This window comes from Botryllus schlosseri, chromosome 16 (assembly GCF_051294905.1).
Source record: "Botryllus schlosseri isolate E-star chromosome 16, Bs_hap1, whole genome shotgun sequence".
In the NCBI taxonomy this organism is placed as follows: domain Eukaryota; kingdom Metazoa; phylum Chordata; class Ascidiacea; order Stolidobranchia; family Styelidae; genus Botryllus; species Botryllus schlosseri.
In genome coordinates, this window is record NC_137251.1 from 11,696,164 (window position 1) to 11,724,151 (window position 27,988).

At 39.7% G+C, this 27,988-nt stretch overlaps 1 protein-coding gene across 1 annotated transcript; it reads left to right on the plus strand.

Moving 5' to 3' along the window:
• The first annotated feature begins 772 nt into the window (after positions 1 to 772).
• On the plus strand, positions 773 to 27,793 carry LOC145458394 (matrilin-3-like). Its single transcript, XM_080336751.1, has 8 exons — positions 773 to 1,081; positions 3,073 to 3,131; positions 4,378 to 4,456; positions 5,952 to 6,135; positions 8,063 to 8,120; positions 24,066 to 24,208; positions 25,103 to 25,208; positions 27,477 to 27,793. Exons 1-8 carry the CDS (start codon positions 1,009 to 1,011, stop codon positions 27,588 to 27,590), a joined length of 816 nt encoding a protein of 271 aa, XP_080192877.1. The 5' UTR covers positions 773 to 1,008; the 3' UTR covers positions 27,591 to 27,793.
• The last annotated feature ends 195 nt before the right edge of the window (positions 27,794 to 27,988 follow it).

Genomic DNA, 27,988 nt, shown 5'->3' on the forward strand with positions numbered 1-27,988 from the left:
TATGTATAGGATGGAGCACTTTTCTTTGGTCAGATGATGATGGGTGGCAAAAGCACATAGGTTTATTCACTGAACAGTGTAACAAAGATCGAATTTCCAAAGAAAACTTGGTTTCCCAGATGACTGAGACTTTGATGGAATCTCTAAGATTACTGATGCACCTGTTGTTGCATAGCGATTGAATTCTTTTCGCACATCACAGCATGTTGATACAATCTCACTCCATTCAATCAGATAGATGCCACCTGAAGAGAGATGAATAAATTTGTTCGTTGAAATATAGCTGCAATATTTTCCAAACCTTGGGAAACTTATCGTGATGCTTGAATATGCCGTATTCCGTGATTCAGTGGTAACAGCCGCTAGCCCGAATGGGAAGTGTAATAGAGCCAAACGTACTTATTCAGCAAGAGCATGTAACGTCGAATCGTATTAAGGCTACTGCTTGTACTAAGATGTTCTTTTTATTCTGGATTTTTGTATATTCGATTCTCGACCGATCGCGTATTTCTTGGCTCTATTTCCGTGTTAGCTCCGCAGATAGCAAATTTGTCTTTTCCATGAACTATCACTTGATACGAGCGGTGAATGTAGTTCATGAATTCGCTTAAAGTGGACCAGAAATGTCGACTGTACTGCGTGTGATAATACATCGAAACGCAAATCAGAAATTCCGAGTTGTTCATAATATCCTTATTCCGTTTTTTCCCAATAGCTACAGGATACAAATTAGTCGGGCAAGTGCCTGCTGTGTTATGTTGCAACTAGGAAGTAATTAACGCAGTGTGTTCGCGGTAACACCTATGATGTATTTATGATTTCCAGCACGAAACCCAGTTCCATAGACAATACAATTCGCAGAAGTTCTGCGCATAGTTCCATTCAACGCATATGACCAGTGACTACGTGTATTTTGCGGATTGGTTCAACATTCAACTTCCTCGTTCGACAAGTTTAGTTAGCAGTAACTTTTAACAAGGCACAAGTACATACTATCGGACGGTCAGGATGGACACCGTTTCATTGCTCTTCGCAACATTGAAAATGACTTCATTGTTTATGGCGGTAACATGTTCATTGGGTGAGTTGGTTGGTGAATCTGTAATTTTGCAAATATTCCGATCAATGTGAGCCTTCGATGGGAGTATCACAATTATTGTACGAAACTCATCTTATGATTGCATATTCACTTTCCACATCACCATGGTGGATAAGGAACAAGTGTTTGGCAGAGTGTTTTTTAACCATTTTGTTAGCGCAGATCAGTATTTTGGGGGATGGTTGCGTGAATCCCTTGATCACCATTGGAGATTTTTTCAACCGCACAATCAAGGTTTATTAGAAATGTCTACTAATATCAAAATTCTTTGATATATTAAATGGAGTCCGTAGACTCGTAGAGTGTAGGCCTGTATTACTTTTGAAAAGGGACATTTTCTGAAGGGGATAGGATGTAGCGCGTCGGTAGCAATTGTCTATCATATGTAACAATAATTCCACTATTGACACTATACCTGGTTAAGAGATGAAAATTTGACTGAGATCCACATGGTTTCCCAATTCGGTATCAATGCACAACCGTTTCTTTATTTGTCGTGGAAAGAAGTTTGATTTCTCTGGCATATGTCTTTGTTTCCTGTAATATATGCCAAAACATGTGCTGTTGACATAGACCACAAATTTCTGTAACTTTCTGGAACAGCGCGTGTCCAGTATAGGAGAAGGTGGGGCACAATGAGCCAAAAAGCACATATTTAGTCATGAAAATATTTCGAATTTATAATCAGCAATGAACTTTGGCAAAACGATGGATGAACATAAAATACATATTTTCAAAGAATAATGATTTTAAAATACGAAAAAATAACGAAAGCACCATAGGCGGGGCATAATCGGACAAGCGGTGCGGTGGGGGGGGGGGGCAGTATTTTAAAATTTAACACCGTATCAGTTAGCAAGAAACTGAGAATGAAGATCGCAGCCGGCTTGTCGATCCATATTGATTATACGGGGTGGAAAAATAACCTTAATGTCATCGATTTATAAAGTAACAATTCAAGGGAGTTTTTTAAACGAGTGTTGTAGACGATCTCGTTTCTGCACACTCTTCTGTTGATTTTATATATTTTATAAAATCTACCTTTGGATATCAATGGACTATTTTGCCCCAGCCAAATTGTCTCAATGTGCCCCACCCACTTCTTCAGAGCACCTCCCCCCCCCCAAAAAAACTTTAGAATCGCAATACTTCACCTACAATAGCATACATGGTGACTATACTATTTGCTCTGACCAAGTTGCGTACTAATTTCAAGGAAAACATACGAGATATACCCATCTAAAACACGATCGAAAGGTGGCGAAGTATATTTACACAGGTTAGAAAAATTAGGAAAATCGTCACTCCCTCGCAATGGCAGCAACCCAGGCAAAATTAAACCACATCAGGATTACGACTGATATGACACTACTAAATCATCGAAACGATGTATATTCCTCCTGCCGCGGTTTAAAAATGTTCCCGCTGTACCATTGTCACCTGTATCCATTGTGCCCCACCTTCCCGTACTGAGTTGCTGTGATCTTTTGTTAATATCGGTTTCCATTTCGGTACTCAAGTAAGCGCTTGGTAATTTCCACTGCGACATGATGGTCACGAGAGCACCACGTAACACACAACGCAAAATGAGAGCAAGACTGCACCCGAAGTAATGCATACCGATATCGATCGTGAATCGGGCAATGGTCGGTTGCTGAATGGATTGGAAATCTCTTACCGATTACGTTTACAGCACTAGATTATAGCATTGGAATCGATCGGGTGTATCTAGGCTCCTCTTCGCCAGCTGATCCGCGTAATCGGTGCTTTCAAAAATCCTTGAAGTGGGCCGTGCTACAAGTCGGTAAAAACGGAATCATGATGAAGATAACCGGCCTGCGGTAGAATGAACAATGTTGGCGAAACACCATAAATGTCATAAAGAAATAATCAAACGCAGATAGCTAAATTCTATATTGAATCCTAGAAACCGACTCGGTGGCTCTATCAGCATTGCCTGTTCCCCCTTTCAGACCAATTCTGCAGTCGACGTTATATCAATGGACGCTGGATCTCGTCTGGTAATTGCAAAGTGAGTAAAAGATGACAGATGATTTATGTAAAATATCAACCGTAGAGTTCCAGCCAATTCAAACAAGCGGACGCTGTTGTCTGATTCAGTGACCTTACCTCGCTATAACCTGGCGCATAGAAACCATCGAAATATTTTTGGAACACGAAAAAAAGTCAATATTTTTTTGTTTGGTTAGTGAAATCTTCGAGGCTACAATTTCACTAAAGTGCTCTAATTTGGTTTCTTGAATCCTTACAAATGTGGCTTTTACGTTCCACTCATACTGAGACTCTCCAAGTACTTTCAGGGTCTTTAAAACAGAGGTATAGGCCTACGTAAAGTGTATATGGGTCGCGAAGGGTATAATTTTGGGTCGCGACAGTGCCAGAGCGATCTTTTAATATGTTTGTCATATGTGTTGATTTTCTTGCGACATGTCGATTCTTTATCCGCTTACCAAGTCACGGTGTTGATTACTATAGCCAATAAGCGAGACACGCAGAAAAGTCGTTACTATATAATATGGCTTGATCATGAAAATGTGTAGACCTTTGTATTACATTGAATTCATGATAAGATTTGTCCTATTTTGGGTTTTCTGGAACACACCGTTGGTATGCTTTACTCTAGGGGTGTGAAAGAAGCGGGTATACGGGATTATGTGATATGCAGCCATGCAGGTATTTCGAGGCCAACCCCCTTCCGCGCCGTAACACATGGAGGAATGAAGTTTCGGCCATCACACGGCTGGGCAAAATTCGGTGCCAACAAGATGTGCGGCGATGAAACCTTGGCGAAAATGACCGTCGCTGTTCACCAAAACTATGGATATCATTATGTCTGCCGTCGAAATGGCACGGTTTCGCCCTCGAAATCTGAGTAGACTGTGTACAAATGCGACCCGCAGAGGCAAATAATACACCCAAATTTAAAATAGCGTGCGACAGAAATGTTTCATACAGCTGCGTTGCGTGCAACTGTCGCCTGCGCGTTTTCTATGTCATAATGCCCGTATAAACGTAGCATTATTATTTAAAAAATATTCGTTTTGGTGTTTGAGTATTGGGTCGCGAGATACCACTAAATTCCGATTATCATCACAGTCTATCACGTGAACCATTCTGCTTTAAAAGGTAGTAGGAGTAAACATCTATGGAACAAGAGCGACGTCACTATGTCCTAGTTGAAAATTAGAGAGGCGAAGGCAACATGCCCTTTCTCCGTGGATACGTCTGTGTTCAATACTTTTATGTATCTTTTCAAGGCCGCATCTTCTGCCGAAAGTATCGTGAATGACTTGGTGAAACGTGTGGAGAAAGAAAATGCTGAAGCTCCGCAGTCAGGTAGGCTAAATACTCTTCACGTAGTTTTTAAGTCGAAAACGTGATCTTGTATTGTGGAATTGTGCCTATCCATGTGACTACCACCAGATAGATTGATGGCCACATGCGAGCGTCACAATGAATTGAATCTTTAAAAAATGGGACTGATACCTAAATTTCCTTCGTTTCCAATAAACAGGTATATATCAGTGATGGTGTGAACCTTGGAAAGGTTCAGGTTCGTGTGAACGCGAACCTTTAAGAAAGGTTCTGTGTGAAAGTGAACGTGAACCTCATGACATCACGTGACGTCATATTGCTAATTCCAACCCTACATTTCAGTGAAGTAATAGCATATATTTATGTACATTGTACACGATACCTAGCGACGACTTGGGCCACATAGCCACAATGCTGAAGTACATACTGACGTTTCGAACGTCGCCAAATGTATCAAGTGGGGTAATCTAATGATATAATAATCCCATAAAATCAATATCTTCCGTCGCTTTGCCAACAATTTCGACGAGGACTTGCAAGGGAATAGAAGCCTACGACTTAACGGTCTAGACCAGACAGGACGATGTAGTCGGCGTTTGAGTATTGTTACCACGTTGATATCGAGCAGAGTGTAAAACGGCCGGGTTTACTTGTTACAGATATTCCCCCATTAACCAGTTATGCAGCAGTAGCCAACACCCCAATCGCACGGATTTGTTTTTTTTTATGATACAATAGACACATGAAATCAAGACGAACACCGTACGCCTGCTACATTTTTCACATCAGACAACGATATCAATTTCATAGATTGGTTGAATAAGCATCATTCACTAATTACTTATACATGTAACGTATTTCACTCGTGATGTTGTGTTTGGCGGGTCAAGCTCACAGCACAGAATCACAAAATATTCCCAAACTGAAAGCTGAATATTTCGAGCAAAATTTTGTTACAAAGCGAGTCAAATTTTTGAGATTGTCAAGGTGCATGCTTGTTTGGTGATTATTTGTTACTCTGCCAGCGCTTTGCATAGAGTTGCGCGCAGTTGAATTGCAACAAATTTGAACCGAAGATGTTATAATGACGTGAAAATTGTAATATATGTAAAGGGTTCACAGTGCAGAGCCTATTACGGATCGTTTGTGAACGCGAACCTCTAAAATTCTGAAGTTCACACACAAAACGCGAACTTGAACCTCACGTTCACGCCATCCCTAGTAAATATACACAGGTATCCTACATATAATTCCTAGAACGCGACCAGAACTCTAGCGACCCAAATGTCACACATCGTGAAATGAATTTATAATGTTAGTAGGCATATACAGTTCGGGGTAACAGTTTTAGTATAAGTCAGGGGCGGTCAACTTCTCCGAATGACGGACCTGATATGGGAAAATGAAGTATACTATAGTCCTACTTGGTGGACCGGATTACACAAGTTGACGCTAAGTTGGGTTTCCTGACGGATTTATTAACTCTTATTATAGTAATTGCAATTGTGTGTTGCAGAGTTTCCCGAACGTAAGCGGAAATTGGACGTTATATTTGTGCTGGATGGATCAGGCTCTGTCAAATCTGATTTCAATAACATCACAACATGGACGCGAAGGATGGTTGGGATATTTGACGTAGAATCCGGACTAAATCAAATTGGGGTCGTCCAGTTCTCCGGCAAAGAGGGACATAAACCTATGTAACTTATGATTTGTGGTTCGTGGTTTTCAGTTTACATGGCTCTATGCTAGTTGGTTAATACGGCCAGTTATCGCAGTTATTTGTAGAGGGCCGAGATATATGATGGCGTGACGACATAAAAATGGGCAATTTAAGCAATGTATGTGTAGATTTTATTACAAGTGGGCCATATATAAACAACTGGTTTAAACCTCGTGTCACAGACATGGCATTGCTCTCTAAATCCTTGTTAGCATCAGGTTACTTATCGCACACCTATCCCTAATACCAGATACATCCTGACACCTAATGCAAGCGATAACCGATCCATAATTAGGGCTGGGCAAAATCGAGTATCTGAGTGATTCGATTCTGAATCACGTTTTACAGTTCGAGTCGAGTCGAGTCGAGTATTCGAGTATCACTCAGAATGTACTATGTCAAAGTTCAAATATGTATAGCTTTTATGCTACCACAAGGAATACAACGCATGTTATCCGTCACATTAAAGATGCTTTGGTATTTTTCGACCATTCCGAATTCATTGTACTTCATGACAATGTTGTGGGATGATCATGACTTCGAAAATGTGTTGTTTCCAGAAACGTTCGTAGCTTTGTACTATGCTTGGTGCTGCGACACGGCCAATCAAGGTTTCAAGGCTTCCTCAGTGGAAAATAGTATCAAAACTATAATTCTCGTTAGTAAATTAACTTTAAGTTGCGGGGAGCGTATAATTTCAGTACTCGAAAAAATCGTCTTTTATTACTCGACTCGAATCATTGAAATTAATACTCGATTCAGATTCGAGTACTTGAATCATTGTGCCCAGCCCTACCCATAATCTAAACCCAAATCAACTCCAGCTCTATCCCTAACTTGCTATGTTTTGACTGGGTGTCATTGGTCCGACCTAAATCCAGGCCTGTAACCAAGTCACAAGGCCCCCAGTCACAAGTTAATCTCACTTTTATAGTTTTGACTCGAGTCAAGTCGAGTCATTTTCAATTTACCACCGAGTCAAGTCCGAGTCCAAGTCATTGTGTTGACTGCTCAGTTTCCAGTTAAAGTCTCGTTAAACCCACTTTTTATACCTATGTTTGGTGATATCGAATGGTTCCCGTTCCCATTTATAATACACTAATTTTCCTCAGTTTTAGCAGTTTCTAGTCGCATTTTGTAGTACCAGTACCAATAGACGAAATACCAATAGCGTGGTTACTTCACTATTCTTCGAAATTACTATGAAATGTCAGTGTTGGCCGTCTGAGTCTCGAATCGTATGACTTGGTTCGAGTCATGCGCAATAACTCGAGTCCAAGTCGACTCAATACAAAAATTGACTCGAGTCAAGTCGAGTCATCAGAAAATCGTGTCTCGAGTCGAGTCATGACTGGAGTCATTGCAATCATGCCTAAATCACGATGGCCATGCAGCGGCTATATGAAAACCGAAGTCTGACAATGTTTCTTATGAACGTTTGTTGCGATGCGGAATTTATCCTGCATTCGTTGTATATACCCTTATGCGCGCGTGTGTAACTCTACAATCAATTTGAAAGTAACATAACGAAGCAAATATCCGATTTTCTAATCAGGGAGAGATCGCACAAATATAGCAAGTAGCCAAATTGGCGACATTTATTACGGGAGTTTAGAGACATCTAGCGGAATGTGGGCATAATCATCTTTACTAATCATCAATAAGTCGGAGTCATTTCATGGGTTGACTGTTTATGGACGCTTTTATTTTATATGCTGTATCAGTATTTGTACGAAATTATTATGCGAATCACTTAGCACATCCAAGCGAGCCATTATTTCCTTATAGCTGCACAAGAAAACGCATAATATTCACCACTTTAGAGCGCATAGCGGGGGCTGAATTCAAAAGACAGACGTATGTCGACTATAGTCTGGTTTAAATGACCACAATTTCATTAACAGCGAATTCATTACAACTGAAGTTGCTCTTGGATCAATTACAAGCAATAGCAAACTACAGGTAAGTCTCCCTTGTCTAAGCCCAATAATAATACGATTGATACGAAATAAATGCGTTTCACCGAGTTTTGAAACTCCAAGGAATATGAAAATTTTTAAAATATAAATGTATTTTTACGGCAATCATAGTTAGTAGCCGACTCAGTATAGTATATACTCCATGATCGCAACTTGGACCGATCGGTGTAGTGTATGGTAACGTAAAAGACCTCCTTGTGCAGCTGCAGGGTTGTAATCAAGTCGCAAGGTTCCGAATCACATGTCAATATTACTTTCCCAGTTTTGGCTTGAGTCAAGTTAAGTCATTTTCAATTCCCGAGTCAAGCCCGAGTCCAAGTTGAGATGTATAGGGTCGAGTTCGAGTCCGAGTCATAGTGATGTGATTTGTGACTCGAGCCTGGGTCCAAGTCATTGTATTCACTGTTCAGTGTTCAGTTTCGAGTTTCAGTAATGTTCAACCCACTTTTCACAACTCTGCTCGAGTAATATCGATTTCCTCGCGTAAGTAATGTAATGTTGCTCACTCTTAACAGATTAAGGCCCTATTTCGCAAGCATCAGTACTGACAGACAAAATATCAACAATGAGGCCGAGATAATAAGGTTGGATTAGCAATAAGTCGATTATCGCGTTCGTCAGGATTTATCAACCCAGGATCAAGGAAACCGGTGGATCGCAGTTAATCTGATGATTTAACAAACTATAGTTACTATAGATAACTGGTTATCAATAAAAACTGCGTACACTGCGTACCATTCCTACGCACAAATATTTCCGATAATGACCGTGGCGACTGTCTCCTAGGTAATGGCCTCACTTCACTACACAATCAACGAATTATGTACCCGCCATTTCAGAGCGATATCAATATTATATAATCTGTTTCTTAGCTGTACCCTACGAATTGGACACGACTTTCATTTCGCGATGATGATAATAATCCTACCTATTGCAATGGCAGTATCGTTGTCAGCAGGCTGCTGTTTCATTCAACAAATTGACAACTGACCGCCTATAACGCGTTTTCGCATTGTGATGCAACAGATAACGCCACTTGATTAAAAACTCGGGACACCCCGACTAATCACCGCGCGTAAGTAGTTAGTATGATCGGTCGTGACGCGCCATTGTTTCTTATGGGTGCACCCGACCGGTGCCGCGAAAACTCGTCCTGAACCGGTGACCCTTTCAGACCCCCCTTCCACCCGACCGGTGCCTGGGTTGGTATAGGCATCTCTCGACCGGTAACCCTTTTCGGTATAGGGATCTCTCGACCGGTGCCTCGAAACTCGTCTTGAACCGGTGACCCTTTTCGGTATAGGGATCACTCAACCGGTGCCTCGAAACTCGTCTTGAACCGGTGACCCTTTTCAGCATAGGGATCGGTCGCGAGCGGCTCTTATGTCTTATGGTGGGGTTGGCAAGCGGCTATTGTGTCTTGTGGTCGCACGGTAACCCTTTTATGCATAGGGATCGGTCGCGAGCGGCTCTTATGTCTTATGGCGGGGGTCGCAAGCGGCTATTGTGTCTTGTGGTCGCACGGTAACCCTTTTCAGCATAGGGATCGGTCGCGAGCGGCTCTTATGTCTTATGGCGGGGGTCGCAAGCGGCTATTGTGTCTTGTGGTCGCACGGTAACCCTTTTCAGTATAGGGATCGGTCGCAAGCGGCTCTTATGTCTTATGGTGGGGTTGGCAAGCGGCTATTGTGTCTTGTGGTCGCACGGTAACCCTTTTCAGCATAGGGATCGGTCGCACGCGGCTTCGCTGTTGGCATGTCGTACTTTCGGGTATAGACTGCAGGCGGCATGTCGTACTTTTAGCAAAAAAGGGTGTGAAATAGTTTGCTGAATCTAAGAATCCGCCGCATGGTAATTTTTTGGTTATTAGTTTACCAGAGAGCCGGCGTAGACGGTGATTCCAATACCAACAATAACCGCGTTCACAAACTAACACTTCAAATAGGTGTGAAATAGTTTGCAAAACCCCGCGAGCGCTGACGAGATAATGTCTCGGGCATAACCATCTTTCGCGACTTGGTGTTACAGACATATCGATCGCTCACGCGGTGAAATTTTCGTAAGCAGTTTGTCACAGAACTTGATTTCACTCGTAAGATTTAATAAGTAACGAATAACAGACCGTCAGTGTCGGTAACTTGAATAGCGATAAATTGTCACTTATTTCCGCTCTAACCCTAATCCTTTGTGAAGTGAACGCTTATTCAAATAGGTGTGAAATAATTTTAAAATCCTACGACACTCACAGGGTAATGCTTCAGACAAAGCGATCCCTCATGCCCGCTCACAAGGTAATATTTCCGTAATTAGTTTGTCACAGAGTCGTCGCAGACGGGGATTCGTAAACCAACAATTTGACACTTTCTGGTGGTCGCTATATGTTTTTGACACTTTGGAACGTGGTTGACTTTAGTTGTATGATAAGAATCATGCGAATATTCAAGCAATGTATCAATTTGACAACTTGAAATGAAACTTACTACACAGCTCAAGTTGATTCGTATCTGAATGTGTTAATTCGGTACAATTCTAATTAATTTGAGAAATCTTTTTAACGTGATCTTTTGATTCGATCGTAACCTGAATATTACTGACGCCGACTTTCAGTCACATTGAATTATTCACACATTCGCGCCGCTGTTTTCACGCCTATAGAATCAATACCAACTATAACTCTACAATAATCAAGAATCACAAGTATGTGCATTATACAGTTATTGTCGTTGTCAACTTCAAATCAAACTCTTAATACAAACACGCATCTTATCACTTGTCAACTCTATCATGAAAAGCCTCGAGTCCTTATGATCAAGAATGTTATAGTACGGCGTCGGAATCCATTCGCGGGATGTACTAAAGGTAAATTGAGATAATCCAAAATGAAATATTTGGACTTTGACATAGTCTGAATTGCAATAGATTGACAAACATGACTACCAACTTTCAACCCATACATATTTAGAGATTATGCGCATGTTGATTTGAAACAAGTAATGACCATACAACTCTATTCACGACTGAGTTTTCCGTTTGTCAAATGGAGTTTCAGTAAATAATTTCACTATACTATCATGATATTTAAATGTGTTACTACACACAATAGAATCAATCAATGAAATAGCACCTGTTGTAAATATTTCTTACTTGACAACCACTTGTACATACCGCGATCGAGTTGCGACACGATGAGTTAAATCGGAATATTTCCATCTATTTGTCGAAACCTTGTACAAGCTATCTGGTTATTTTTTCGTTGCAATTGAGTTAACGGAAATAGTATTACGTCTCGACATCTTACCATCTTACCATACTCCAAAGAGCCAACAAGGAAAAACCTAGTCAAGTAAATCGTTTGTAACTCACCCAATCAACTCAAACAGTATCAGTATGAAAACAGTCAAGCATACACGAGTCCATACAATCACTAAAACCTAAAGTCCGTAACAAGCTCGGCTGTATTCATATCCCTACGACGGGTCTTTTTTTTTTTTCAACTGTAAAAGTCGTTGCTATTTCGCAAGACAAAGTAATTACTACTCGATATATTTTGGAAGATAAAAGTAATTTCTACACGGTGCAGGTGACTTGAGATTAACACATTACATTTGAGTATACGAGATTTGAATGTCTGACCAACGTAGTTGAGAATTCATTTCTTACAATCGAACGCTGGTGTTATATTCAAAGTTATCATGCTGTAAACATAAGGATTGACACATTGATTTGACATATGTTATAGTTGATCATGACTTGAATATTAAATTATTTGCGTTAATTATAGACACGGCGTTGTGGTAAATGTTATGACAGCAACAAACTTTTCAGTGCCATTGTTCTTTACATATTAAGTTGTAAAACTATACGTGTCTGAAATGTTCTTGATTGGAGAATTACTCCACCTCGATAAAAATCACTCTGCGTATCGCGATATCAGGAAATATTTTACAAATGTAATTGTTTCCAGTAACCAAGACTAAAGATGAAACAGCAATATCGGTATTATTACATTCAACACCCAGTACAATTATTAAAATCTATCGTTTGCGATAAACAACGCTAAAGATGCAATAATTCCATTATTCATACATTGAACATCCGATACAAAATGCTTTATTATCCCGATTCGCAACGGGTAATTGAAACGACTAAGTGTAGAGTCAGTATATCACAATGAGACGTCGTTACTATTGAATCCAGCAATTGATACGATTTATTACCGGGATTTGTGACAGCGCATTGAAACATACACAACTTACAGAGTGTGAAAATATCACTTTCGGTATCGAGTACCCTTTGAAGCGCGCGATCAATACATAATTCCAGTCGCACTCTCTAAGACATTCTGAAGTCTACGGATTTACACTTCAAGACTTTGATCAACACAGAAGCAATTTGGAATATCTTTACTGGACGCATCCTATTCTACTAGACTTGAGTATACGCAAAGCTCATAGCATTAACAAAATCGCAATAGGTGCTACACGGAAATTGACAAAATGTGTTTGTATTCTTGCTCAAAGTAGTGATCATGAATTATCATTTGAATCTTCTTAAGTAATTGTAATCGTAAAACCAAACTTGCGAAAGTCATTACCATACCAAAAGAATATTGTAGGTTGCTTGCTAAATGTATGCCGGAAATATTTGTAGAACGCTCACGACCAAAGAAATCGGAAATTGTCATTCATCAAAGTAAATGTCGTCACGATACTCTGCCGCTAAAAGACGTTACTCGTATGTGATTGAATCGCCGGTAATTAACCCGCTAAATCAAACCCTAAGAAATTTCACTCACTCATCGGATATTAAACAGCGTCGCTTAATCGGTGTAGTTCGTTTTTTTCTAAATGCAAATCATACCTGGCCAACAGAAAACAATTTTCACTCACCCGGTAATGAAACCAAGTGGTGGGTCTGCATTCGATATTTTGTTTGTGTCAATTACTTTGCAATGAACACATTTGAGTGGTTGAGCTTTACATCATCAAGCTGTCATTTTTAAATCAAGATTTCGGTCAACTTGTAAATGTATCATTTAACTAACCGACATTTAGTGATTCGTGAACATACCAAACGATACACATCCACCTCGAAATACTCCGTTGATCGTAATTTCCATCATCGTGATAATCGAAGTACATTTCTTTCGAATTCGTAACAGCCGACTATGACATGATAAATTTTTGACAAGTTATGCTTGGAAGATTGGTTGTATATCTCGAAAAATAATATACCGCTCATATTGATACTGTTACATAAATTTTTGACAAGTTATGCTTGGAAGATTGGTTGTATATCTCGAAAAATAATATACCGCTCATATTGATACTGTTACTCGGTATTTTTCCCGTTGTCGGTTTTCAAACGAGTAAAATTTATTACTTGAGTTTCTCCGCTTGCTATATGTAAATGTAAACTCAGTCGTCTTTTAACAACAAACAACGATAAAAAAGTAGGCAATCAAACGCTACAAGTTTAACTTTTGTAGGTTGTGTATGATTACCCCACGCAACTCATTTCTTACCAAAGGTATATGAAATATATTCATGGCACACGAAAATACTCGATATTCCCATACTACGAACCTGTACAACGATTGGCGGTGCTTTCAACTGTTTCGATACCTCAAGAACTTTATTGTCTGAATGGATGTTCATGTATCTTAATAATCAAATACTGTAAGTATTAACAGAAACATCAGAGTTGTCTACACAAAAGTTTGTATGTGTACAGTATGCGAATACCATGTGTAAGTCCAGCACAATTGTGGTATACATCCGAGTTTAGTCTGGAGAACCAGTTATTCAAAAAAACGTGAAAGTGTTTCTACGCCAAGTCGTTATGTTGACGAAAGCGTATATTGTAATATCATGATCGATTTGCATTCATTGGTCACAAAATGTCACTACTCTAAATAATTATTTTCGTCCAAACACAAACGCATACTTGTTACCATTCTTTTTCATCAAGCACGAGTTCAAGAAACTTACTTACTACGACATGAATTGTTATTTTTATGTTGTGTAAATACATAATAATTAATTTTAGTAACACTATATCAACATCATCGAGTTGTGCGAATATATTTACATGTAGTCTTGCGGTTTTAATCGAAGCACACAGCGTGTTCTAATGTAGTGTCATCTCTATTGTACAACAACTCGGTAATCGAAATGTATGCATTACCATTTAAACAGCGATCTTGTTTCGTCACGCGAAAAATATGTTCACTATCGCGATACTCTGCACAGGGAGTGCAAATCCTTTTCACACTCGTAATAGTATACCAACGGCTACTGGCGACAACGTTTAACAATACCAACGACACTAAACATACGATACCTACCCAAGTAAAATTACCATTTTCACCTGGAGGTCAGGCGTTATCAGAGTAAAAAATACCATTGTCCTTTGGAGATTTATCGTTGACTCAGAGTAGTAATACATTTTCACTCGAGGGTCTATCGTTTCCTAGAGTAACAAACCATTTTTACTTGGAAATATATTTTTCCCCCGAACAACAAATCTTTTTCACTTGGAAATATATTTTTTCCCAGAGTAACAAACCCCTTTCCCTTTGGAAATCTATTTTTCCCCTGGTTAACAAACCTTTTTCACCTGGGGGTCTATCGTTTCCTAGAGTAACAAACCCTTTTCCTTTGGAAGACTATTTTCCCTCGGGTAACAAACCATTTTCACTTGTAAATATATTTTTCCCCTGAGTAACAAACCATTTTCATTGGAAATATATTTTTTCCCTGAATAACAAACCATTTTCACTTGGAAATATATTTTTTCCCTGAGCAACAAACCATTTTCACTTGGCGGTCTGTCGTTTACCTGAGTAAAAATATCATTTTCCTTTGGAGATCTGGCGTTTACCCAGTGTAACAAAACCATTTTCATTTGTAAATCTGACAAACACACCCGACAATTTAGTATTTGTTGTATTGACGACAGTTTGAAATAGATTACAATGAACAGCGACAAAATATACACCAACAGCGACTCCGATGCATTTGCGTAATCGTGTATTCACTTGTGCTGGTGCATCCCATCAAAATCATCGGTTGTCCACATGCAATGTGCTCTTGTATATCGAAATGCATGTTTGGGAAATTGGACAATAGGTTTCGATAGGTCTGTGATGTTCGCGCTTTGGATTTTCCAGAGTCAAAATGTCTTAATAAAACACCTCCTCGACGATGGTTGGTACACGGATAATGATGTTCGGAAAACGGATGAATTTATGTTCCCCATCGCGCTAACAACTCTGGGTTACTTGCGGGTTTCCTCAGGTCTGTTTACTATATTGTGTCTTTACTGGTCAATACATGTCGCCCCAGTCAGCTGAAACCGGATCACTAATATGAGAAAGTATGTGGACCGGATCCGGATATTCACTCATGAACCAACGACCAATATTCAAGTAAACATGTTACAGACCGTGTTTTGTCTCCATGAAACATACCAATGCATACACCATCACATCAAATACGTCACGATTGTTCACAAGTATTCGCGTAAACGAGGTGTACATACAATGTGTCGGTGTACAAACATCATGGAAAACAAATTCATGTTCTCAAGTCTCATCATGCGACGACTCTGTACATTCAATGTGGGCATAGATGAAACATGGCATGATACAATGAACAGGGCATTATGCGTACCGATATATTCTCAGTCAAATATGCGAACCATTAATAACCATATACCCTGATTTTCGCTGAATATCCACAACACCAACAAATCTGTACATTTCTTTTCCCTCGACCTCGACGATAGAGCTGTCATCCCAATGTACCAATCGAGTGTATGGTTCATCAGGTGTAAAATCCAAATCAAATGTCACCAAGGTATCGTTTTTCATTTTCAATATTTCCACCGCTGCATCTTGTTTGTGTCGTAAAACCACGGTGTGAGGCCAAAGAAACCGATGGACAGTTACGCGTAGTCCCATATTTACTCGTGGATATAGTCAGGTAACGACAACGTTTTCTCAGCGGTCTGCGTGGGTGCACCGTTTCAATACGTAGCTGGATCAACTATACCAAAAGTTTCCAACCGTGGTTTATGTTGACCTGTAGAATTACGAGATAGCACCCTCTTGTGGCGTGATTAACACGAAATCAGTCTTCGACCCGCAGAGACACACCTTGGATTACATTATCTAATCGTATTCGAACTCGAGATTCACACACACAGAGTCCCTGTTTACGATTTCAATCCGGAGTCACTGCTCACGATGTTTAGCTGGAGTCGTTATGTGGGTGTAGCAACATCCGGCATATTCATCGCCTGAAAGATTGATAACGATGGTGATCGCCAAATACATAAAACCAGGTGAAACACTGCGGTCTCGGCGAAAAAGTTAGCAGGTTATAACCAACGATACGCAGGGATTGAGCGAGTTACGCAAACCGAGTATGTCGAGGTCTGGATCACGATGCAAGTCTACCTGAGAATCCAAACAATCTTGCAAAATCAAGGTGTAAACCGTGAAAGGATTGTACTCGTGTGATATTCATTTTTCGCAAGTTGGACGGAGGCCGGTTCATACTAAGACCATGTAACGTCCAAATATGACCGCTTGCCTGTCTCCAAGTCATCTATGCCCACATTGAATGTACAGAGTCGTCGCATGATGAGACTTGAGAACATGAATTTGTTTTCCATGATGTTTGTACACCGACACATTGTATGTACACCTCGTTTACGCGAATACTTGTGAACAATCGTGACGTATTTGATGTGATGGTGTATGCATTGGTATGTTTCATGGAGACAAAACACGGTCTGTAACATGTTTACTTGAATATTGGTCGTTGGTTCATGAGTGAATATCCGGATCCGGTCCACATACTTTCTCATATTAGTGATCCGGTTTCAGCTGACTGGGGCGACATGTATTGACCAGTAAAGACACAATATAGTAAACAGACCTGAGGAAACCCGCAAGTAACCCAGAGTTGTTAGCGCGATGGGGAACATAAATTTATCCGTTTTCCGAACATCATTATCCGTGTACCAACCATCGTCGAGGAGGTGTTTTATTAAGACATTTTGACTCTGGAAAATCCAAAGCGCGAACATCACAGACCTATCGAAACCTATTGTCCAATTTCCCAAACATGCATTTCGATATACAAGAGCACATTGCATGTGGACAACCGATGATTTTGATGGGATGCACCAGCACAAGTGAATACACGATTACGCAAATGCATCGGAGTCGCTGTTGGTGTATATTTTGTCGCTGTTCATTGTAATCTATTTCAAACTGTCGTCAATACAACAAATACTAAATTGTCGGGTGTGTTTGTCAGATTTACAAATGAAAATGGTTTTGTTACACTGGGTAAACGCCAGATCTCCAAAGGAAAATGATATTTTTACTCAGGTAAACGACAGACCGCCAAGTGAAAATGGTTTGTTGCTCAGGGAAAAAATATATTTCCAAGTGAAAATGGTTTGTTATTCAGGGAAAAAATATATTTCCAATGAAAATGGTTTGTTACTCAGGGGAAAAATATATTTACAAGTGAAAATGGTTTGTTACCCGAGGGAAAATAGTCTTCCAAAGGAAAAGGGTTTGTTACTCTAGGAAACGATAGACCCCCAGGTGAAAAAGGTTTGTTAACCAGGGGAAAAATAGATTTCCAAAGGGAAAGGGGTTTGTTACTCTGGGAAAAAATATATTTCCAAGTGAAAAAGATTTGTTGTTCGGGGGAAAAATATATTTCCAAGTAAAAATGGTTTGTTACTCTAGGAAACGATAGACCCTCGAGTGAAAATGTATTACTACTCTGAGTCAACGATAAATCTCCAAAGGACAATGGTATTTTTTACTCTGATAACGCCTGACCTCCAGGTGAAAATGGTAATTTTACTTGGGTAGGTATCGTATGTTTAGTGTCGTTGGTATTGTTAAACGTTGTCGCCAGTAGCCGTTGGTATACTATTACGAGTGTGAAAAGGATTTGCACTCCCTGTGCAGAGTATCGCGATAGTGAACATATTTTTCGCGTGACGAAACAAGATCGCTGTTTAAATGGTAATGCATACATTTCGATTACCGAGTTGTTGTACAATAGAGATGACACTACATTAGAACACGCTGTGTGCTTCGATTAAAACCGCAAGACTACATGTAAATATATTCGCACAACTCGATGATGTTGATATAGTGTTACTAAAATTAATTATTATGTATTTACACAACATAAAAATAACAATTCATGTCGTAGTAAGTAAGTTTCTTGAACTCGTGCTTGATGAAAAAGAATGGTAACAAGTATGCGTTTGTGTTTGGACGAAAATAATTATTTAGAGTAGTGACATTTTGTGACCAATGAATGCAAATCGATCATGATATTACAATATACGCTTTCGTCAACATAACGACTTGGCGTAGAAACACTTTCACGTTTTTTTGAATAACTGGTTCTCCAGACTAAACTCGGATGTATACCACAATTGTGCTGGACTTACACATGGTATTCGCATACTGTACACATACAAACTTTTGTGTAGACAACTCTGATGTTTCTGTTAATACTTACAGTATTTGATTATTAAGATACATGAACATCCATTCAGACAATAAAGTTCTTGAGGTATCGAAACAGTTGAAAGCACCGCCAATCGTTGTACAGGTTCGTAGTATGGGAATATCGAGTATTTTCGTGTGCCATGAATATATTTCATATACCTTTGGTAAGAAATGAGTTGCGTGGGGTAATCATACACAACCTACAAAAGTTAAACTTGTAGCGTTTGATTGCCTACTTTTTTATCGTTGTTTGTTGTTAAAAGACGACTGAGTTTACATTTACATATAGCAAGCGGAGAAACTCAAGTAATAAATTTTACTCGTTTGAAAACCGACAACGGGAAAAATACCGAGTAACAGTATCAATATGAGCGGTATATTATTTTTCGAGATATACAACCAATCTTCCAAGCATAACTTGTCAAAAATTTATGTAACAGTATCAATATGAGCGGTATATTATTTTTCGAGATATACAACCAATCTTCCAAGCATAACTTGTCAAAAATTTATCATGTCATAGTCGGCTGTTACGAATTCGAAAGAAATGTACTTCGATTATCACGATGATGGAAATTACGATCAACGGAGTATTTCGAGGTGGATGTGTATCGTTTGGTATGTTCACGAATCACTAAATGTCGGTTAGTTAAATGATACATTTACAAGTTGACCGAAATCTTGATTTAAAAATGACAGCTTGATGATGTAAAGCTCAACCACTCAAATGTGTTCATTGCAAAGTAATTGACACAAACAAAATATCGAATGCAGACCCACCACTTGGTTTCATTACCGGGTGAGTGAAAATTGTTTTCTGTTGGCCAGGTATGATTTGCATTTAGAAAAAAACGAACTACACCGATTAAGCGACGCTGTTTAATATCCGATGAGTGAGTGAAATTTCTTAGGGTTTGATTTAGCGGGTTAATTACCGGCGATTCAATCACATACGAGTAACGTCTTTTAGCGGCAGAGTATCGTGACGACATTTACTTTGATGAATGACAATTTCCGATTTCTTTGGTCGTGAGCGTTCTACAAATATTTCCGGCATACATTTAGCAAGCAACCTACAATATTCTTTTGGTATGGTAATGACTTTCGCAAGTTTGGTTTTACGATTACAATTACTTAAGAAGATTCAAATGATAATTCATGATCACTACTTTGAGCAAGAATACAAACACATTTTGTCAATTTCCGTGTAGCACCTATTGCGATTTTGTTAATGCTATGAGCTTTGCGTATACTCAAGTCTAGTAGAATAGGATGCGTCCAGTAAAGATATTCCAAATTGCTTCTGTGTTGATCAAAGTCTTGAAGTGTAAATCCGTAGACTTCAGAATGTCTTAGAGAGTGCGACTGGAATTATGTATTGATCGCGCGCTTCAAAGGGTACTCGATACCGAAAGTGATATTTTCACACTCTGTAAGTTGTGTATGTTTCAATGCGCTGTCACAAATCCCGGTAATAAATCGTATCAATTGCTGGATTCAATAGTAACGACGTCTCATTGTGATATACTGACTCTACACTTAGTCGTTTCAATTACCCGTTGCGAATCGGGATAATAAAGCATTTTGTATCGGATGTTCAATGTATGAATAATGGAATTATTGCATCTTTAGCGTTGTTTATCGCAAACGATAGATTTTAATAATTGTACTGGGTGTTGAATGTAATAATACCGATATTGCTGTTTCATCTTTAGTCTTGGTTACTGGAAACAATTACATTTGTAAAATATTTCCTGATATCGCGATACGCAGAGTGATTTTTATCGAGGTGGAGTAATTCTCCAATCAAGAACATTTCAGACACGTATAGTTTTACAACTTAATATGTAAAGAACAATGGCACTGAAAAGTTTGTTGCTGTCATAACATTTACCACAACGCCGTGTCTATAATTAACGCAAATAATTTAATATTCAAGTCATGATCAACTATAACATATGTCAAATCAATGTGTCAATCCTTATGTTTACAGCATGATAACTTTGAATATAACACCAGCGTTCGATTGTAAGAAATGAATTCTCAACTACGTTGGTCAGACATTCAAATCTCGTATACTCAAATGTAATGTGTTAATCTCAAGTCACCTGCACCGTGTAGAAATTACTTTTATCTTCCAAAATATATCGAGTAGTAATTACTTTGTCTTGCGAAATAGCAACGACTTTTACAGTTGAAAAAAAAAAAGACCCGTCGTAGGGATATGAATACAGCCGAGCTTGTTACGGACTTTAGGTTTTAGTGATTGTATGGACTCGTGTATGCTTGACTGTTTTCATACTGATACTGTTTGAGTTGATTGGGTGAGTTACAAACGATTTACTTGACTAGGTTTTTCCTTGTTGGCTCTTTGGAGTATGGTAAGATGGTAAGATGTCGAGACGTAATACTATTTCCGTTAACTCAATTGCAACGAAAAAATAACCAGATAGCTTGTACAAGGTTTCGACAAATAGATGGAAATATTCCGATTTAACTCATCGTGTCGCAACTCGATCGCGGTATGTACAAGTGGTTGTCAAGTAAGAAATATTTACAACAGGTGCTATTTCATTGATTGATTCTATTGTGTGTAGTAACACATTTAAATATCATGATAGTATAGTGAAATTATTTACTGAAACTCCATTTGACAAACGGAAAACTCAGTCGTGAATAGAGTTGTATGGTCATTACTTGTTTCAAATCAACATGCGCATAATCTCTAAATATGTATGGGTTGAAAGTTGGTAGTCATGTTTGTCAATCTATTGCAATTCAGACTATGTCAAAGTCCAAATATTTCATTTTGGATTATCTCAATTTACCTTTAGTACATCCCGCGAATGGATTCCGACGCCGTACTATAACATTCTTGATCATAAGGACTCGAGGCTTTTCATGATAGAGTTGACAAGTGATAAGATGCGTGTTTGTATTAAGAGTTTGATTTGAAGTTGACAACGACAATAACTGTATAATGCACATACTTGTGATTCTTGATTATTGTAGAGTTATAGTTGGTATTGATTCTATAGGCGTGAAAACAGCGGCGCGAATGTGTGAATAATTCAATGTGACTGAAAGTCGGCGTCAGTAATATTCAGGTTACGATCGAATCAAAAGATCACGTTAAAAAGATTTCTCAAATTAATTAGAATTGTACCGAATTAACACATTCAGATACGAATCAACTTGAGCTGTGTAGTAAGTTTCATTTCAAGTTGTCAAATTGATACATTGAAATCAAGTTCTGTGACAAACTGCTTACGAAAATTTCACCGCGTGAGCGATCGATATGTCTGTAACACCAAGTCGCGAAAGATGGTTATGCCCGAGACATTATCTCGTCAGCGCTCGCGGGGTTTTGCAAACTATTTCACACCTATTTGAAGTGTTAGTTTGTGAACGCGGTTATTGTTGGTATTGGAATCACCGTCTACGCCGGCTCTCTGGTAAACTAATAACCAAAAAATTACCATGCGGCGGATTCTTAGATTCAGCAAACTATTTCACACCCTTTTTTGCTAAAAGTACGACATGCCGCCTGCAGTCTATACCCGAAAGTACGACATGCCAACAGCGAAGCCGCGTGCGACCGATCCCTATGCTGAAAAGGGTTACCGTGCGACCACAAGACACAATAGCCGCTTGCCAACCCCACCATAAGACATAAGAGCCGCTTGCGACCGATCCCTATACTGAAAAGGGTTACCGTGCGACCACAAGACACAATAGCCGCTTGCGACCCCCGCCATAAGACATAAGAGCCGCTCGCGACCGATCCCTATGCTGAAAAGGGTTACCGTGCGACCACAAGACACAATAGCCGCTTGCGACCCCCGCCATAAGACATAAGAGCCGCTCGCGACCGATCCCTATGCATAAAAGGGTTACCGTGCGACCACAAGACACAATAGCCGCTTGCCAACCCCACCATAAGACATAAGAGCCGCTCGCGACCGATCCCTATGCTGAAAAGGGTCACCGGTTCAAGACGAGTTTCGAGGCACCGGTTGAGTGATCCCTATACCGAAAAGGGTCACCGGTTCAAGACGAGTTTCGAGGCACCGGTCGAGAGATCCCTATACCGAAAAGGGTTACCGGTCGAGAGATGCCTATACCAACCCAGGCACCGGTCGGGTGGAAGGGGGGTCTGAAAGGGTCACCGGTTCAGGACGAGTTTTCGCGGCACCGGTCGGGTGCACCCATAAGAAACAATGGCGCGTCACGACCGATCATACTAACTACTCGCGTAACCTTTTCCTACTTTATGCGTCGCGATTAGCAGTATTTAATCACACGATTAGCGTTCTTCCTGATCAGCCAACTTATTATTAGGGCTGGGCACAATGATTCGAGTACTCGAATCTGAATCGAGTATTAATTTTAATGATTCGAGTCGAGTAGTAAATGACGATTTTTTCGAGTACTGAAATTACACGATTCTCCCCACTGACAGTTAATTTATCAACGAGAATTATAGTTTCGATACGAATTTTCACTGTTGAAGCGTTGAAACCTTGATTGGCGGTATCGTAGCATACGAAACACTATTACAAAGCTACGAAGGTTACTGGACGTAGCAAATTTCCGAAGTCATGATCATCCCACAACATTATCACCAAGTGGAATGAAATCGGTATGGTCGAAAAAATAGCAAAGTATCTTTTATGAGATGGATAACGGGTATTATATTCTTTGTTGTGGCATAAACGGTACCTATTTGATCTTTGACGTATTACATTCTGTTATGACGTCATAAGGAGTGATGCTCGATTACTCGACTCGACTCGAAGCATATTACGTGATTCAGAATCGAATCACTCAGGTACTCGATTTTGTCCATCCCTACTTATTATATCCGTCTAAAAAAGGCGTCCCGATTTCCAGTTTTTAATCACATGATTAGCATTCCCCGGATCCGCTAACTTTATCATATCCTCCCTTAATCATCTTAGAGGTCACAGTAAAATGCCTTTATCGAGTCATATGACTTGGTCGAGTCATGGGCAAAGACTTTAGTACAAGTAGAGTCAAAACACAAATTGACCAAAACCGTGACAAGACTTCTGCGACTGGAATAATTACGACCTTGTGCAGTAGCTTTTGTATCATGAATTCAGATCCAATGCCGCAATAAATGGGCTGTTGGTTTGATGGCCTGAAGGAGTCGAATTGAGGTCCGAAATGAAATGAAGAATCATATTCCCCACATGAGTTTGGCTCCGGTTACATATAAATATGCATTGCGTCGTACGTATGTATGATATTCTTTTCACCGTTATCTGATATGATGCATGGCTGTTCCATCACGTGGATAGAAAATAAAATTTGTCACCGTCACTGGTTCAAACTTGGTGTTGCATTTAGAGAGTGATCGGTGAAATCACGCGTCGTGGAATGCTTACGTACACAGCGGCGGCACTACTGAAAACCCTGGCAGACTTTCAGAATGCATCTCGATGGACAGACCACGATACAAAGAAAGTTATGGTGGTTTTGACTGACGGCGTGTAAGTAGTAGGATCCTGTATACGAAGCACCTACATGAAAAATAACAGACACAATCACAGCGTTGGCGCTCCTCGCCTCAGTAGCATAGACGATGTCAAACATGCAACCAAATCAGTAAAAGATATATAAGCTTAAATTAGCCAGCAGAGTCACTGCGAATACAATTGCGATGTTCACCTCACAGCACAATATCTTATGATAAAATATTTAGCCACTTTAAGCATGCTTGTCAACGGGTTCCCATACTCCATGTCATATAGCTCGCGACTAGGGCTGGGCAAAATGGAATACCTGGGTGATTCGATTCTGAATCACGTAATACGCTTCGAGTCGAGTATTCGAGTATCACTCATTATGACGTCACAACATAATGTAATATCTCAAAGCTCAAATACGTGCCTTTTATGCCACCACAAAGAACATAATGCCTGTTATCCAGCACATTAAAGATAGTTCGGTATTTTTCCACCATACCGATGTCATTGCACTTCTTGACAATGTTGTGGGATGATCATGACTTCGGAAATGTGTTATTTCCAGTAACGTTCGTAGCTTTGTACTATGTCTCGTATGCTGCGACGCGGCCAATCAAGGTTTCAAGGCTTCCTCAGTGGAAAATAGTATCAAAACTATCATTCTCGTTAGTAAATAAACTTTCAGTTGCGAGGAGGGTATAATTTCAGTACTCGAAAAAATCGTCTTTTACTACTCGACTCGAATCATTTAAATTAATACTCGATTCAGATTCGAGTACTCGAATCATTGTGCCCAGCCCTAGTCGCGACCGAGCCGACAATGGGAGGAGATTACAACATTTAGTTCAGTTCGATATCGCCATGCAACGTGGTATCTAATCATGAAATAATTCAACGGATGCATTATTTACATTATAGTGCAACTGACAGCGACGACCTCGATCAAGCAGCCAAGAATGTTAGATCACAAGGAATAATTCCTATTGCCGTTGGCGTGGGGTCATTTAACAAAACACAGCTCCAAGTAAGTTCAGCGTGAATATGGGACTCTGCATTCGGTAATAAGGGGACATACATCTTCCAAGACCGAAAGTCAGACTTTCCATTTCGTTCTTTGTCCATGAGAACATACATAATTTTGCGATTGAATCCAGAACTTGAAAAATAGGAACGACTTGAGAGACAGAAACATTACTGCTTTTTAAAAATTGTACTACAGTTTGGTTTTTTACAATTTTCTAAAAGTAGAAAATATATTTCGTGTCTTTCGGCCAGTAAGCTCCAACGGAGGTCAATAGTCGCTTTTATCCGGGGTGGTTTTTACGTTATGACAGCCGCCGACTATCACTAGCGTGCTATATTATAGCCAAAGAATTATTCCTGTATTGGCTTCGTTATGATATCGAGCCAGCATCATGGGTCTATTTCTATACTACATAACAAACGCAGAATACATGAAACACTAGAGCTCCGAACTTCACTCTATTGCAGTGGCCAATATCCTTGAAAATATATAATATCAAACCGCACATTCATATTCGCAATTTATTCACTCTAACCTTTTCAACTGACACTCGTCGGGAGCGGTGATCAATAAATACGGAAACTGCAATTCGAAATATACATATATGAAATATATATAGTGAGACGTAAGAATGGCATAAAACAAGAACGAGAGAATAACTGGTTGATGGTACAAATTCTGAATACGACTTTTAAAAGTACGTTCATGATAAACGTTTATTGAAACTCGAAAAACTTTTCGCGTGCCACTTATCAAGAGCTACCGGCACGATAAAGGAAATACAGCAGAGTTGAATTCAAAATCCAAATTAGGAAATATGACGCAATAACGCCGAATTGATGAATAACATTAATGGAGCCATAACATAGCAACCATGCAGCGTATAGCAACGGTAGCGAAAAACAGTAATGCGAGCGTGACAAACAAATGATACAATTACCGTAGCGAACACAGGAACAGGAAACAGTGTTTGATAGCACGACACACAACAAATGCACAACGGCAACTAGTGGGAAATCATAAGGTTATACAAATGTTCTTTCTGTTGGCATGTGGTGATTCAGACCATTGCTGCGCCTTGAATAGTTCAGAGGCCAAACGCCACGTAGAGATACAGCCACAGCCACAGATACAGGCCGCGTGGCCTTTTAACGTCTGAACAAGTCCAACCCAGTCTCGTTTAAACGTTCAATCGCGATTTTAACCACGACTTATCCGTATTTCTCGTTCCCCTATATGAGCCTTGAAATACGGCGGACGGTATCATTGCATGACATTTGCTGAATAGGGAACTGTTCCGTAGCGAAATTATCAACTGCATCTCATGATACTGTGAAAAATTGATACCTCCTGAGATGTAGGAGCACGAATCCAGCCCTCTGCATTGTACGCCCACTTCAGTTTCTGGCTCTCTGACAGTGCGAGTGTGTTTATGACTGCTTTTTCACAACTACTTACTTACTTCTGGTTAGGGTTGCATTCAAAACAAACGGTGTTTTAAAAAAAGGATTTAAAAAAAAAAAAATCAGTCGTAAAACTGTGCTGTATTTGTGTAAATAATTTTCAAAAAACATGTTTTATGTGCCTACGGACAATTAACACCAGATAGAGCCGAGGTATATCGATATGGGATGGTTGGAACCCTCGAAATAGTCGGTTCAACATTACTAGTTCAGATATTTTGTGAAAGAAGCCATATTTAACCTATTCTCAAATGTCAATGTCAATCCACTATGATTTCCCAATTGAATATTCTTGACGTCCTAGCATTAAAAAACACACAATAAAAACACGTTATAAATTACGGCCTTTTTTAAACATGTTTTTTTGGTTGATTTTTTGTTTTAAATGCAACCCTACTTCTGGTACATTTAAGGCCAGTCAATTTTCCTTCCGCGTAAAATAGTTTAGGAAGCTTTAAATATTCTACTTCTACTCGTACTTGAGTAGATTTCTGCGTCTCTAATACTTCTACCAACTTTTTTGCCTACTTTGACCACATCTGCGTCATATACGGATACCATCGAAGCGATCATAAGTGAGCATGTGCAATGTGCAGTGTATTGCGTTCTTGTAATCCCGTAAAAGAGCTGGGATTTCAGCGTTAAAAACGATATGATTTACCAAAAATCCGGTTAGAAAACACGGGGACTGATTGACCAGCTTTCGCGAATGATCGTGGGAGCTGAAACACCCTGAATACCGAACTAAACGAGCAAATATATACGTAAGAAACGAATAAACAACGATTGATCTATATTCTTTCAGGTGATCGCGACTGGTGACAGTTTTTCGGATGAACGAGTCTTTACTGTAGTAAGTTCCGGCGATTTGAATGGCATAGTGACAAAGCTGTCTGATCTCATTGTCAGATGTAAGTAACTTCCAGAAGTTTTCTTCTGGAAGGCTTGGTGTAGTGTACGGGACAAGGCGAGGACTTGGCCCTCCTTTATACCACTCAATCCCTCTCTTTCGTACATCAATTTTTCCACGTGTCCTTTTTATGTCATTTTCACGCCGCGCTAGACGCGCAGATGTTCTTTTATGCACACGCACACACACACACACACACACTCTCTCTCTCTCTCGCTGGCCTTGCTTTGATCATTAGAATTTGCCAATGTGGACCCCGGATATATTTCATGGGCTTCTCAACGGATTACTTTAAATATTTTCTGTTGATTTACAGCAGTGTTTCTTAACACTGGCTCCAGCGCCCCCGGAGCAATGGATGGTGTAGTAGGAAGATATGATTGCATAGTAGAACAATATGTCTATAA